We start from the raw sequence: 15580 nt of genomic DNA on the forward strand, positions 1-15580 counted from the left end.
TATGTTTGATTTTATATTATTTTGTTGGTTGTGTGTAAATTTTGTTTGCTTTTCCATATTCAGTGTGGTGGTGGGGTTCTCTTTTATGGTTTTTGTCTCCCACGTGGGTGTCCAAATATTTTCACAAACTATGGTCCCCCATTTCAGTGTGTGTGATAGGGACTATAATTTCTTAATTGATTTGTGGGTATATCTGTATATATAGGGTGGTATGTGTGACGACCACTTTGAAGTTGTGGTCCACCATAATGGAAGTTTTGTATGTCATGATAATGGGAAACTGGACTTTCAAGGGGAAACTACAGAGTGGTTTTGTGACCCAGATAGGTAGAGTTATTTTGAGATTGTAGGTGGATTGAAAGAGTTATGACACGTCAATATTAAGGAGTTATGGTACTCTTTAGGAGATGCGTCAGTGCTGAAAGATAGGTTAGAACTTTTAACAGATGATAAGGGTGTTATGCATATGGTTAACTTAGTTAGGCTAAATTGTGTAGTGCACTTGTATGTGGTACATAAGATGACTAAACCAGAGATAATAGAGGCCATTGAGGGGGTTCAACCTGGTTTATAAGTGATAAAAGAGGGTACTGAGTTTGGGTGTGTTGGTGAAGGGGAACAAATACAAGTTGAAGTTGAACCTAGATTAGAAGATATATAAAAGGATGATCAGTTTGAATGTGGTGGTGAAGTTGATAAAGAGGTGGGAGTTGGTAATGATTTAGGTGAACATGAGGTGGAGGATGGTGTGGGTGGAGGTTAACATGAGGTAGAGGATGGTATATGTGGAGGTGAACATGAGGGGGAAGATGGTTTTAATGCTTTTAATTTTGACATGTAAGGGTCTGTTACCTACAATACAAGAGCTTTTACCAGAAGTGGACCAACACTTTTGTGTCAGGCACTTATATTACAACTTCAGAAAGAAATTCCCAGGGAAAAACTGCATCAACTCATATGGAAGGCTGCAAGAGCCACATATCCACAAGCTTGGGAGGCCCACATGAGGAACATTAAGGAGGTCAATCTTGATGCTTTCAAACATTTGATTGCAATTCCACCAAGGCACGTCATCCTCTATATACTTTGTATTTTTTGTTTCCTGAATTGATTTTGAAATTTTAGTGTAATCATTAGGTTTTGGTCAAGGTCAAGGTTCACTTCAAGAGCTCATTGTGACACATTAGTGAACAATATGTGTGAGAGATTCAATAGTACAATAGTTCATACCAGAAGTAAGCCCATCATTAGCATGTTAGAGGATATTAGAGTTTACATAATGAAAAGATGGGCATACAACAGAACAAAGCTCAAATCACGTCAAGGCTCAATCTGCCCAAAAGTTCAAAACAGACTTGATAAATGGTTAACAAGATATTGGATACCAAGGTCAGTTTTAATATCTTGTCCACATTGTGCTTTAAGTTATTTCTTTTGGTCCTTACTTGTACATAACATTTTCTTATTCCAAATTAGGTGGTCAGTAGATAAGTTATTCGAAGTTAGGCACGTTTCTCAACTTAGGGAGCAGTTTGTTGTGAACATTGACAAAAGAGACTGCACATGCAGAAAGTGGGCCATCAGTGGCATGCCCTATTGTCACGCCCTTACTGCAATGAAATTTCTCAACTTAAATGGAGAGGACTTCATGTATGACTGGTTTAGAAAGACCACGTATGAAGAAACTTACAATTCTATCGTTTACCCCATCAACGGTCAACAAGCATGGGAAAGAACTCCATATCCAGATGTATTTCCCCCACAAAAAAGAGTGATGCCAGGAAGGCCTAAAAAGAAGAGGAGACTAGAGGCTTGGGAGATTAAGAAGGATGACATTCAGTTAAGAAAGGGAGGTTACAAGAAAAGATGTATTGTGTGTAGGGGTGTTGGACACAATAGAATATTCTGCCCCCATAACACTCAGCCAAAGGAGCCTTAATCAACACAATCTACAACAGGACCATCCAAGCAGACAGGACAACCCAGGACCACCCACCCAGACTAGCTCAATCAACTGTACTGCTACATTATTTGGACCACAACCAACTACATCAACAACCAGGACCACCCAGCCACGACCATCACCTCATCCAGCACTATCAAGATAGCCTACACCCACACCACAGATGAGGGAAAAATTGAAGCCCAAGAGGGGTCCTATTTGATTCACACCAATTGCAGTTGTGTACTGAAAGTAGTTTTTTTTTTATGGGTCTCTTTAGACCTTTATTTTGTGGGCATTTCTTTTGTTTGGGTGCCTTTATTTTGTGCCTCTGTTATGACATCTCTTTTGTGGACTTTGAATAATGTATTGTATTTGGTGTACTTTCATGTTTAAGTAAAATTGTTGGATTCAAAGCATTGACATGATGAATGATTATGTATTTTGGTGCACTTTCATGTTTAAGTACAATTGTTGGATTCAAAGCATTGACAGGATGAATGATTATGTATTTTGGTGCATTTTCAGTTTGGCAGGATGAAAGAAAATTGTTATGTGTACAACATGTCTGATGTTTTTTGAAATCTAAATTTAAAAATGAACGATTATGACTGTTAAAACACCTAATTTTATGAGTTAACCAAACTTTATTTTTCCTATCATACAAAAAACATGACTCATAATGCATAATTCAGAACCAAATATGTGTAATTCATTTGGAAACATTAAATAACACAAAAGTTCAACCACCCCATACAACACGAGAGGTCTTTACAATAACAATGATATAACTATCACATTTATAACGCATACAATAACCATCATCCTTAACATCAATTTCATCCACTTTTGCAAACTAACTATAACCTTATCTAGTTTCTCAGTTATGATCAATCCACCATCTCTTTCTCTGATATTTACCACATCGTTTTCTTTAATCTTCTCTAATTTCAACATTTTATTCCCTCCAAAATCTCTTTCTTCCATCTTCACAACATCTCGATCAATTAGGTTTTTCTTCACACACACTTCTTCGATTTCCTGTTGAATAAACCATTGAAAAAATTGCAACCACCCAAATCTTGAGACCCACTCTGTTCCACAAAATACCACAATCACATTATCATTTTTTCTTGCCAGAAAACTTAAATTGAACAAAAAATGAATTTTCCCCACATCTTACCTTAAACTTAGGGCATCCCTAAAATTGTTTGCCCCTATTCTTAGGGGGCTTTGCCGTTCTCAATACAGTTGTATGACCACAGTAGCATATGGGCTTAATAGCAAAAATCCTTGCGCCACAACCATGGGAAGATCCACCACCGTGAGATGAACGACCACCATCAGACCCATCACTAGGTTGCTTCCCCCCACATGTTGAAGATCCAGACGAATTTGAAAATGACATAGCTACTTTACTTCTTCTTTCTTCAAATGTTAGGGCAAAGTCATAAGCATTGCCTCTTCCTATATACACGTCAACAACAATGAAATTTATAAACAAATTACACGTGCACTGTTCAATATTACAGCACACCAACATCAAACGTCGTTTCACAGTACCTGACGGAAATGGTTTATTTAATACAAATTTTCAAACTTAAGAACTCAATTGGGACAATTTTGAAGTTGAGGACCCAATTGAGATTTCTTAACCAAAACGAGGACTTTGCGTGTGATTAAACCTAAATTATATTAAAAAAATGAAAACCCTAAATGCTCTTCTCTCTCTAAAATACTATAGCTAAAATGAATTATACAACTTTATACAAATATTTAGAACAAATACAATTGTGTAAAAGTGTTTAATATAAAAATTCAAAAAGTAAAATGATACATTAAAGCCACAATTACCAACTTAATGTCATTTTGTTGTGTCTTTTAGTACCTTTTCTTCCAGTTAAATGTAGCTTTTGTCAACCTATAAACTTATAATATGCCTTAAATTTTATTTAAACTTTAATCAAAATTATATCTTTTTAGGATTGAAGAAAAAAAAAATATTTGTTTTAATTAAGTGAGTCGACTTGTTTAACCCATCAACCCGTAGTGGGCGGGGCTAAGTTCAAAATTTTTAAGCTTGCTAATAAGTGAGTCGGATTGGGTTGACTCATTAAGTGGCCAACTCGTGGCAGGCCGGGTTGGGTTGTGCCAGATGGCCTATTTTGACAGCTCTAATGAGAAGGAAGACGTGTGACTATTCGTAAGGATGACAATGTAGGGAGGGTCATGCAACTTGGCCTGTAGACCCACACTAAAAAGGGCGAGTAGGTAGGGATGGCAACGGGGCGGGGCGGGGACGGGTTTCACTATCCCATACCCATCCCCGTAAAAAAAGTTCATCCCCATCCCCATACCCAAACCCAACGGGTATCAAACTTTTATCCCATCCCCATCCCCACCGGGTAACGGGTATAATCTTGTACCCATACCCGTACCCGTTTTCTTACTACTTTAATATTAATTTTAATTAATTTTTATAAAATAATAAAAAATTACGGTAAAAGAAACATAATATTATCAAATATTCAATATTAGGAGTATGGTTATTTTTTCGATATCAAATACTTTGAAATAAATTATAATTGTTTACATTTTATATTAGAATACCAAATAAAATTTAATGAAAACCAAAACATTTATTAAATTTGCAAACATTAATGAAACCTAGTTGATAAATTTTAAAAATATTTTTAAAAAAATATAAAAGGAAAAAAATTCTTAAAAAAATATAAAAGGAAAAAAATATTTAAATTAAAATATATTTTAAATGTTTGTTTACTTCAGTTTTTTAAATTATAATGAATTTATTTTTTATACACTAATAAAAGTTATAATACATCACTTGATTAAAATAACGCAAAGAACAAATAATAAATATAATAATAAAATTTTAACATAAATCTTGTATCTTTTAAACCACAATATATGTTGGATGGTGATAAAAAAATATTCATGGCAATTACATTAAATTTTTATATTGTAGTAAATAAAAATTATTTATACAATTATAGTGAAAAAATTAAAGTATGATTGTAATGAGTTAAAAAATAAAAAATAATTAGATAAAATTTATCGAAATAGTATTCTACATGATGAAAATAAACAAAAAATAAAAATATAAAAAAATTAACAAATGTGTGTCTTATAAACAATTTGGAGACTATTGGAAGGAATCACACAAATGAAAACAAATATATAATTAAAGGTATGATAAGATGAAAAATATCTTAGAGATCTAAGAAAACTTTTCAAATATCAACATATATACTCAATGTTTGATAAAAAAATGACGCAAAGAACAAATAATAAACATAATAAAATTTTATCATAGATATGGTATTTTTTAAACTCCAATATATGTTGGATGGTGATAAAAAAATATTCATGACAATTACATTAAATTTTTATATTGTAGTAAATAAAAATTATTTATACAATTATATTGAAAATATTAAAGTATGATTGTAATGAGTTAGAAAATAAAAAATAATTAGATAAAATTTATCGAAATAGTATTCTATATGATGAAAATAAACAAAAATAAAAATATTAAAAAATTAACAAATGTGTGTCTTATAAATAATTTGGAGATTATTGGAAGGAATTGCACAAAGAAAAACAAATGTATAATTAAGGGTATGATAAGACGAAAAACATCTTAGAGATCTAAGAAAACTTTTCAAATATCAACATATATACTCAATGGTTGAGAAATAACAAAAATTGTTTTAGCGAAACAAAAGAGTTCTTCTAATGAAACAAAAATTAATAATAATAAGTAAAAAAAAAAATTTATATTACCTAGTAAATGAAATGTTTATGCTATTAAACACTTAAATTGAGAGTATTAAATATTCTCATGTGAAAGGAAAATATACAATAAAAAAAATATTAAAAAATAATAGAAATATTCAAATGTTAGACATAAATTTTTTTTAATTGACATACATCATTTTAACATAATTACATAAAGGTTGTGATAAAATAAAAAATATATTGGAGATGCGAAATGAGTTTCATGACAAACCAAATATTTAGAAGAAATAAAAAATAAAAATCATCCTCATTTAAATTATTAAAATATTTACAATTAATTAAGTAACCCTATATATATATATAGGGTTACTTAATTAATTGTAAATATTTTAATAATTTAAATGAGGATGAGGATATGGCGGGGACGGGTATTATGGCGGGGATATATTCATCCCCATCCCCATCCCCATACCCAATTGAAAAACTCGGGGATTCCCCATACCCATACCCATACCCGGTCAATGCGGGGATTCCCCGTCAAAACGGGGACGGGTTCGGACAATACCCACGGGGACGGGTTTGTTTGCCATCTCTACGAGTAGGGATGAGTATTTTAGCCCATCGACCTGCTTAGACCCGTCCCACAACGAATGTCTAGTCCACATTTAGTCTACATAGCCCGCATTGACTTAAATCTCATAAATCTAGCAACATCAACACAATAAGTTGTGTGTTTATTTTAAACAACTTGGTCATCCAAAAGTAGCTCGTTCATTCGTGTTCAGTCCATCCAAAAGTATCTTGTTTATTTGCGTTTCTTCCCTTGTTTCACTCCAATTCAAAGCCATTTCTATTTTCAGTAGGCTTGTACTTAAAAATTATAGATTGTAAAAGTATGAATATAACTTATTTTAAGAAATTGACTTATATAAATTATTATTTCTAATAATTTAATTAAATAAAAATAAAGTTATTAAAATTCGTATGCGTATCACGAGCCACCCACAAACTCGTGGGCCAAAATCAATGCGGGACAGGCTAGAGAAACTTGTCTGCATTTCTTATGCGCAACAGGCCAACTTGTCGGTTTTTTGTAGACTAAATGTAGGGCATGTCAAATTAGAAATATTGTGGTAGAGAAATGTTTGCCATCCCTAGGTATTTATCTTAGCTTGAGGTGTTTGTCACAAAAAAATATGAATAAAATTAGAAAAATAAATTGAATGGTGGTAGAGAGAAAAACAGGAGCAAATCAAAGTCAAGATAAAAAATATGGATTGACATTATTGTAATAAAACTAAGCATATTCAAAAATATTGTTAAAGAGGAAAAATGAGAATAAAGACAAAAGGGACAAACAGAAAGATAATGATGATGATCATGATTGTGTTACTACTATTATTATAGTATTGATCTTGTTCTTTTTCATGACTATGAGTCTGTTAATCTACCTATTTGATGAGAGCATGTGGATATCAATAGTAGTGTCACACTACATGTTATACTGAGAAAATAGTTCTTCACATCTTACACTTTTGGTGATTTTGGAGTGTTGAAGATGAGTAACGATGGTGTGTCAAAGGTTGTTGGTGTTGGTGATGATTGCTTGGAAACCAACATGGAAGTGCAATGTTTACTCAAAAGAGTCAAACATGTTTTAGATGTTCATTCTAATTTGATCCTTATGCATTTGTTCGATGATAGTGGTCATGACAAATTGTTTGGTTATAATAAATGGAAGTTCAGTAAATATAACTTTGTCATGGCCACTATGGTTGTTAAAGAAAAAGTGAATGTCATCTATAAGTAGTATTTTAAAAAAAAAGTAGAGAAATCACATTTAGTTAAAAAAAAATATTGAATCGTCACTATAAATATAAAGACAAAACATTTATTAAACTTTTTTTCGTGGTTACAAAGGTATATATTGAATATAATTTTTACATTCCTCAACTATTTAAAATAATTTGAAGACTATTATTTTATATTTCTATTAATAATGAAAATATCGTAAGTTTTATTTTGTTTGTGTAAAAAAAAAAGAAAGTCGTATAGACCAAATCCAACTTTGAACCTGAACCTTGTGTAATATATATATATAATTTGCTTACATTTATATTTTAACATAAGTATTTTAAAATATGTTCTTTTTAATTATATTTAATATGTTTGTTTTTTTAAACTAAAAAAGCATAAAAAGTGACACCATGTTTTGTTAGTTAGTTTAAAACACAAAGGAGGAAGGCAAAGAGGCGGGAACTGACTTTCCATTTCCTCTCCTCTTTCAGCAGTTCCACTCATCGCAGGGCACACACAGACTAGTCACCAGAAACGTCACCGTTTGCTTGCATTTTGGTCACTTCTCTTCTTCTCGTGTTCCCATTTTAATTTCACGATCGAGAGTTTATTCTCACTTTCTTTGGTATTGAATATCATAACTATTTAATGCTTTCTTTGTTCCTGTTTATTTCATAATCGTTTTTTTCTAATGCGTTGGACTTTGGAAGTTAGGGTTTAGGACTTCGGTTTTACTAAGAGAAGTTATGCCTGTATCATTTTATTTTGATATGTTTTGAATCAATGGAAGAACTTTTTGAAAATCTATAGAATAGAGTATTTCGGATCAATCTTGTGCTTATTTTGAAGATGCTCACATAACCTATATACATTTTTTATTTGTTAGGGAACCTAGTGATTAGTGCTAGATTTGTTTGTGATTGTCATGGTAACACATGCCATCTGCATTTCATGGTTGTACAAGATTGTACAAGAAATACTGTGTAGGATATACCGCTTTGGAATAATATATAAAACATAAGTTATTGGAGGTTATTTAGTCAATAAAAGTAAAAACTTTAATACACTTTTATTTTTTCTTACAGATCAGTCATTTAATTTTTATTTATTTTACATTATATCTCTAATTAATTAATAATTGAGATGTTAAAATAAAATATTATGTATTGTTTAAAAGTAGCTATTAGCTATATATCAATAAATCATTACTTTTAATACTATTAATACTATTGTTGGAGAGATATATTTTAAAGTAATTAATTTAAATATATTGAACATAAAAGTAATATTAATAAAATTGTATAACAAATTTCATTAATATAAACAATTTATTTCTTCATTTTTTCATTAACTACAATTAAGTTTATCAAATTTAATTACATTCAATCTAAAGCCCATTTTCTATTTTAAAGTTTTGGGCCCACTTTACTATAGGGCCCAAGGACCCAAATCAGCTACTTGCTTTCTCATTATCAACAACCTTTTCAACTTCCTACTCTTTTGTTTTCTTTCAACTCTTTCCTTCTTTCACAGCCATTGTTCTTTTCCTTCTAACTCATTTGAAAAACTTTGGTGAAACTGAGACTGAATCTGGAGTCCATGCTTCGTGCTCCACAAATTAAACTGAACAGTTCATTCCTCAAATTATGTTGAACATTAATTTGTTGTCTTTTCCTTCTTTTCCAGTTTGGTTGTGTTGGTTCTGTCTTGGGTTCTTTCTTTGGAGTCTCATTTTCGTCCTTGTGAATCATGCTTTCAGCTCTTTAGTTTGTTTCTGGAGCTGTGGTGCTCCTTCCGTTAGGGCTTTCTCCCTACAGGTTCGCTTTAGTTTTGACGAAAAGAGAAGCTAGGGCTTTAAAACTTTTTTATACATGTCTTGCATGTTTTTGGTCCTGAACCGTGCTTAAAATGTTGTCCTGATGTTCGTGGTTGTGTTTTTTTGTTTTGTTGTTTGAGATTTTTGATTTTTGCATGCTGAAACTAGCGAAAACCTGCTCTTCTAGCTTAAGCGAGAATTGCTGCAGAATTTTAATTCCTTATTTTAACTTGTGATTGACTGAGTTAATGTTAAATATGATTTATAAAGCTATGCATGAATGATGTGGCATTTTTTTGACCTATACTTGATGTGTTTAGTTTGTGATGATAATTATTCTGAGATAACATGTGGAATGTTGATGATAAAAGAGTTTCAAGGGAAATTCTTGGTGAATGTGTGGTTAATGTATGCCTTGATATAGGAGATGTCTAGATAAGGAAGGTATTCTGAACTCTAATAATCAATCACACTCACGTAGAGTAAAGTGATTAAGTGGTGAGAGTGGCACGTGAGGTGTTTGAGCCTAAGACATATTGATATTTACCTTGTGATTGATTGGATGATAACCCCTTGTGGCTAAACTCTGTAGAGTTTAGAAATCAATGTAGGTGCATACTTCCTTAGAATTTTATATCAAGCGCTTAATCTGGATATCGAGTCAAGAGTCGGTTGAGTGTTTAAGTGAGTAAAAACTTTGTGAATTAATGTTTCTTTTTTTATTTTCATGTATATGTTTCTTGGGTGATGTACTTATGTAACTATATTTACATATGAATGCTTAAATACACTAGCTTACCTTTCTTTCTTTCTGTGTTTGTTTTCTTGTTGTGTTTTTCTTTTTGCAATGATCACCAAATTTTGGTGTGAGTAGATGTGAAGACCCTTGGTGACATCAAGACAACAAAGATGTTGTTGTGTAGTTTAGGTCTGTTGGTTATTTCTCTTTTGAGCATCTTTTGAAAAACTTATTTTATGTAATTCCTTGCTTAGTTGAGCAATCTTTTGCTAATCTTTTTATGTTTTAAGACATGTTTATGGCATTGTTCTGTGTCCATGGTACTTCTGTTTTAAGTATATTTTAGGATGACCGTAATGGTTAAATTCTGATACACTTTTTGCTTTTTGCTTTATTTTATTATGATATGTGATGTTTTATTTATTAGAGTTATTCTATTAAATGAGATGTCACATGTTATGGTATTAGAGCCTTTGTTCCTTAGAAATTTGTGGGTCGGTGCCTGCTTAGCTTTTGTTGTGTTTTCTTAGTGTTGTTCTAGCTAAGTTCTTAGTCTATTCAAGTTAGACTGATGGTTTTCTCTTGTGTGAGCAGAGTTATGGAACCTCCTAGACTACCTCATCCACCCTCTCAGCCAGATGTGCCTGATATAGCTACGGTGATAGAGGCTATGGCTGCAGCCTTAACCCAACAGGGTAATGCTATAATACAACAACATAAAGCTTCAATGCAACGTCAAGTATTGTGTAGTGTTGAGTTAGACTTAAAGGTCTATTTCTTATTATGGTATCAAAGGTCCCGAACTTGGGAGTCCTACTTCTAAATTTATTCTCTATTGTCTTGGCTATGGTTTTATTTTAAGGTTGCCTGAAGTGCACAATTTCCTTTGATTATTGGGTTTTTCTAAAGTACATCCAACTTGTATTTCTACCTTTATTCTTTTCATCAATGTTGTTTGTTGGGCAACCACCATTGTTGAAGTTGTAGTTGTCATTGTTGATGGAATTTTCTATATTACTATTTTGTTATATTTAGGAAAGACAAGGTTCTTAAGCTTTTCCACTTGAGACTTGACTTCTTTTTAGAGTCTACCCGATATACTTTCAACAATGTTTCTCTCTAAAAAGGTTCTTTTATTTTCTCTTTCTATTTTTCAAACATATTTTTATTGAATTTTTTGGATTTGTTTTAATGATCGGGATTGTCACAATTTTGGAAAGATCAGAGTCTTGACTTTTTTTAATGAATTATTTATGAAAATTGCCAATTCAGTTGATTTGAAAATTATTTGATTGAATCTTTTGTGGTAGAATTTTGACCTTGTGAGATTTTGAGCCTTATTGATTGATATAATATTGATAATTCAATTTTCATGCTCTCATTTTATGACTTATTGCATTCCCTTGGGATTTTTATTTCTTTATTCTTTCATTTTTAGCTTAGTTTTGCACTTTTTAGGAAATTTATGAGTTACAGTAAATATAGCTTAATATGCATGTTTTTCAATTAAAACTAAGATTTTTCATGCTTTGACCATTGCTGACGGTTTGACTTATAACTTCTTCCATATATGTCCATTTGAGCTAAAATTTGTTGTGTTGGATTTTAGACTAAAAGAAATTTAATTTACGTATAATAACCTGGTGCACTAATAAACTATTTAAAAATGATTAGTTTTTTTTTAAACTGTTCAATTGGATAATTCAAGATTCAATACATATAAATTGTTTGTATTGCCTTCTCTTATATTAATTTTAGAAAAACAAATACAATTTTTTCAAAAACTTGGAGACAACAAATAATTTTCGTATTGAATCTCAAATTGAAAACTAAAGCTAACTCAATGCGACAACAATCTTAAACAAACAAAATTTAAGCATAATTGACCAATTTTTTTTAAAAAGTAAATCAATATATTAAACATACAATTTTTTCAATAAACAACGTATATTAAAAACATATTTCAAATAATTAAAAATATATGGCGCGAGAAAGGAACACAAGAGCAGGAGAGAGCGAGAACGACAACGAGATCGAGAGCAAGAGTAAGAGCAAGAAAGACCAAGACCAACAAACGCAAACCAAAATCTAAGACAACAACAATATTGTGACACCCTAAACGCAAAAGACAAAGATCAACACAAACATGCAATGATTTGGCGCCCCAATGCGAAAAGATGAAAATGGCCACCAAAATGTAGTGGCGCTACAAAACAAGAAGAAAAAGCACGTTAGGAGAAGGAAGAGGAAAACAAAAACGAAAGGAATAGATAAATGAGAAACGAGAAGAATGCAGTGACAAAGGAGAAAAGTTAAATGGAAGACAAAAGCCACCTCAACGAAAGTTATAATGTAGGAAAACATGAATTTGCAATGACAAAGGAGAAGAATGCAACAACGCTAATGAATAGGACCTTCCACGAATTGTAAAAATTCATCCTATGAAGATGAATATAAGCTTTAGTTCCAAGAAAATGTGAAACCTATACCTTGACTGCATGAGTATAGGTTTTAGTTATTTGAAAGAACTGAAACCTATACTTATGCAGCCAGTTTAACCTAGAACTGAAGCCTATACTTTAACACCCAAGGTAAAGCCTTTCAAAAACATGGTGCCATTTTTGAAATTATTTGCTCACCTATATAGGCTTCAGTTATCTTAGAATTGAAGCCTATATTTGTACAAATAATTTCAAAAATTCGATTGCATTTTTAAATGTTTTTTTTTCGTTAAATTATGCCTTTGATCCCCATTTTTGTAACAAAATATCGATTTGGTCCCTCTATTTTTTTATTTCAATTTGGTCTCTATTTTGAGAAATTTGATGCAATCAAATCCTTTCCGTTAGTGGTGCAATAACATCATTAAAGGGGTGTCACGTGTTAGTTCCTAGATTTTTTTTATTTTTACTTTTGATTTTTTTTTAATTTTTTTAATTTTGTTTATCTTTAAAAAAATAAAAAATTTGTCACATGTCAAACTGATGTCGTGCCACGTGGCAGTGATAGTGTGATATGGCAGTGAAAATGCCACGTGTCACTATTATGTCAGGTGTCATTTTCTCATTCTCAATTTGGTCCCTATATTTTTATTTTTGTTTCAATTTAGTCCAAATTTTTGTAAAAATTGTGCAATTTCGTTCATCACCAAATTGAAACAGAAATTAATTTTTATATAAATGTTATACAAATTTTTTTATTAAATTTGATATTTTTATTCAAATTGATATTTTTATTATATATTTTTAACAAAACTAAGTTTATTTAAATTAGTGTTTCACATTCAACTTTATTTATTTATTTTTTCAAATTTTAAATTTATTTATTTTCGATTATTACATAAGCTAGTTAAAATTATTTTTAAAATTTATATAATTGTTATTTTTACACCAATTCAAACATTTTTCTAGAAACTATTGAACTTTACATATTTTAAAAATATACAATTATTTAAAAAATATATTCAAATAAAAAAACAATATTAAGGTATGATGTAATAAAATATCAATATAATTTATGAATTTTTTTTCCTGGTAGCATTATTTCCTATTTACAACTTTAAAACAATTTTAAATAAAGTTTAATGTAAAATATAAATTTAAATAAACTTGATCTTGTTAAAAATATTTACTAGAAATATCAATTTTGATAGAAATATTTGTGTATATTTATATAAAAATTAAATTTGGTTTCAATTTGGAGAGGGACAAAATTATTAAATTAAAAAAAAAGATTGAATTTAGACAAAAATAAAAATACAGCGATCAAATTGAGAATGAGAAAATGACACCTGGCATGAGAGTAGCACGTGGCACTGTCACTGTTACATCACACTGTCATTACCATGTGGTACGACGTCAGCTTGACACGTGGAAAATTTTTAATTTTCTTAAAAAAAATAAAAAAATAAAAATAAAAATTCAAAAAATTCAGAAACTAACACGTGACACCCCTTTTAACGTTGTTATTGCACCACTAATGGAAAGAGTTTGATTGCATCAAATTTCCCAAAACAGGGACCAAATTGAAATGAAAAAAAAAAGAGGGACCAAATCGATATTTTGCTACGAAAATGGGAACTAAAGACATAATTTAACCATTTTTTTTTCTTGAAACTGAAGCTTATTAAGCGAATTTAAATAATCTTTATACACTAGTTTCAAACGTGTTTCATGATATCATTGGAGTTATTACACTGTTTGACACATTTGCGCTTCAATATTAGCTGAGAAAAGCGTTTAAAATATCAAATAAACTTAACAAAATTTGGTTAAAAAAACTAAATTTACGCATTTCTAAAAATATTTGACTAAATTTATTCAAAATTACAAAAATAAACTAATTTTAATTTTTACCGAAAGTTAAAGGAGAAAAATATATTTAATCCTTTTATAAATATTGTTCTAAATAAAGTTCTTGTACCGAATTAGTCAAGAGATAAACTTGGATTAACTTAATTCTTTTGTTCACTTTTATATACTAACTCTTTATATACTATTAGATTTTTAATTTTATGACACGTAATTAACTGAAAAAGACTTATTTATATCACAAATTCAATTGACGAAAAAAAAATTGTGGTGGTGTAAAAACAAACTATTTACATTGGTTATATTAGAAGTCGACTGAAAAAGTGACTTTTACATCTGATATTTTACTCAACATAAAAAGTTGTTCTATTCGAAAATCTAAAACAATTCAGAGTCCCCCCTCCACTACCCTCCATAATCCACCGCTGTAGCCCTTGTGATTTCTGCAACTCCTGTCCACTCCTCTACTTATTGGTTCAAACTCTTTCTTTTCTCACATATTTCTATATTTTTGTAATGTATTTAGAACCATTCAAAATAAATAGGTGAATATACAACACATGAAATGTTTAATATATTGTTGCTCATGTTCTAATCATATGTCGTGTAGTTTTCAAATAAATATAATTTTGATTTATATTTTGGTTTCTAATCATGTTCTAATCATATTGTTTGGTTTTGAAATTTTTTGTTTCAATTGAATCTTTCTTAAAAAATAAAGACTCACTTGATTCAAATAAATATAAAGAATAAATGAATCACATATAGATCAAATTAATACCTCGTAACCATCCATTTGTTTGTGTCTTAATAAATTTGAAATTCATGAAGATGTCTGCCTTTTTTAAGTATGTACGATAGTTAGTTAATAGGTTTATTATATACATGCAGTTATTCCCAAACATGTAATGACACAACTTTGTTAGTGTATGTTTTGTAGTTCAAATTATGTGATTGAAATTTTTTTATTACATCAAAGGTTTTGAATTGATTGAAAAAAGAAAAACTTAATTTAAAAAATGAGACATTTTTAGTTAGTCAGTGCAAGTAAACCAACCTAAGATGTAGTTTTTACATCCAATTTTCTATATCAACTGATATAAATTTTTTTTTTCTTATTTTAGGTACTAAAATGTCTAACATAACAAAAGAGTTTTTTAAGCTTGCATTCTACTATGATTGACAATTTTTAACATTATATACATTTAGGTTAAGTT

The 15580-nt window shown here is 30.4% G+C and overlaps 1 protein-coding gene across 1 annotated transcript; it reads left to right on the top strand.

Moving 5' to 3' along the window:
* Positions 1–1195: 1195 nt before the first annotated feature.
* Positions 1196–2051, top strand: LOC146884566 (uncharacterized). Its single transcript, XM_085675780.1, has 2 exons — positions 1196–1389; positions 1477–2051. Exons 1-2 carry the CDS (start codon positions 1196–1198, stop codon positions 1937–1939), a joined length of 657 nt encoding a protein of 218 aa, XP_085531906.1. The 3' UTR covers positions 1940–2051.
* Positions 2052–15580: the final 13529 nt, after the last annotated feature.

Source organism: Vigna unguiculata, chromosome 7 (genome assembly GCF_037176805.1).
Source record: "Vigna unguiculata cultivar grain cowpea cultivar isolate G323 ecotype 2 chromosome 7, ASM3717680v1, whole genome shotgun sequence".
Taxonomy (NCBI): Eukaryota; Viridiplantae; Streptophyta; class Magnoliopsida; order Fabales; family Fabaceae; genus Vigna; species Vigna unguiculata.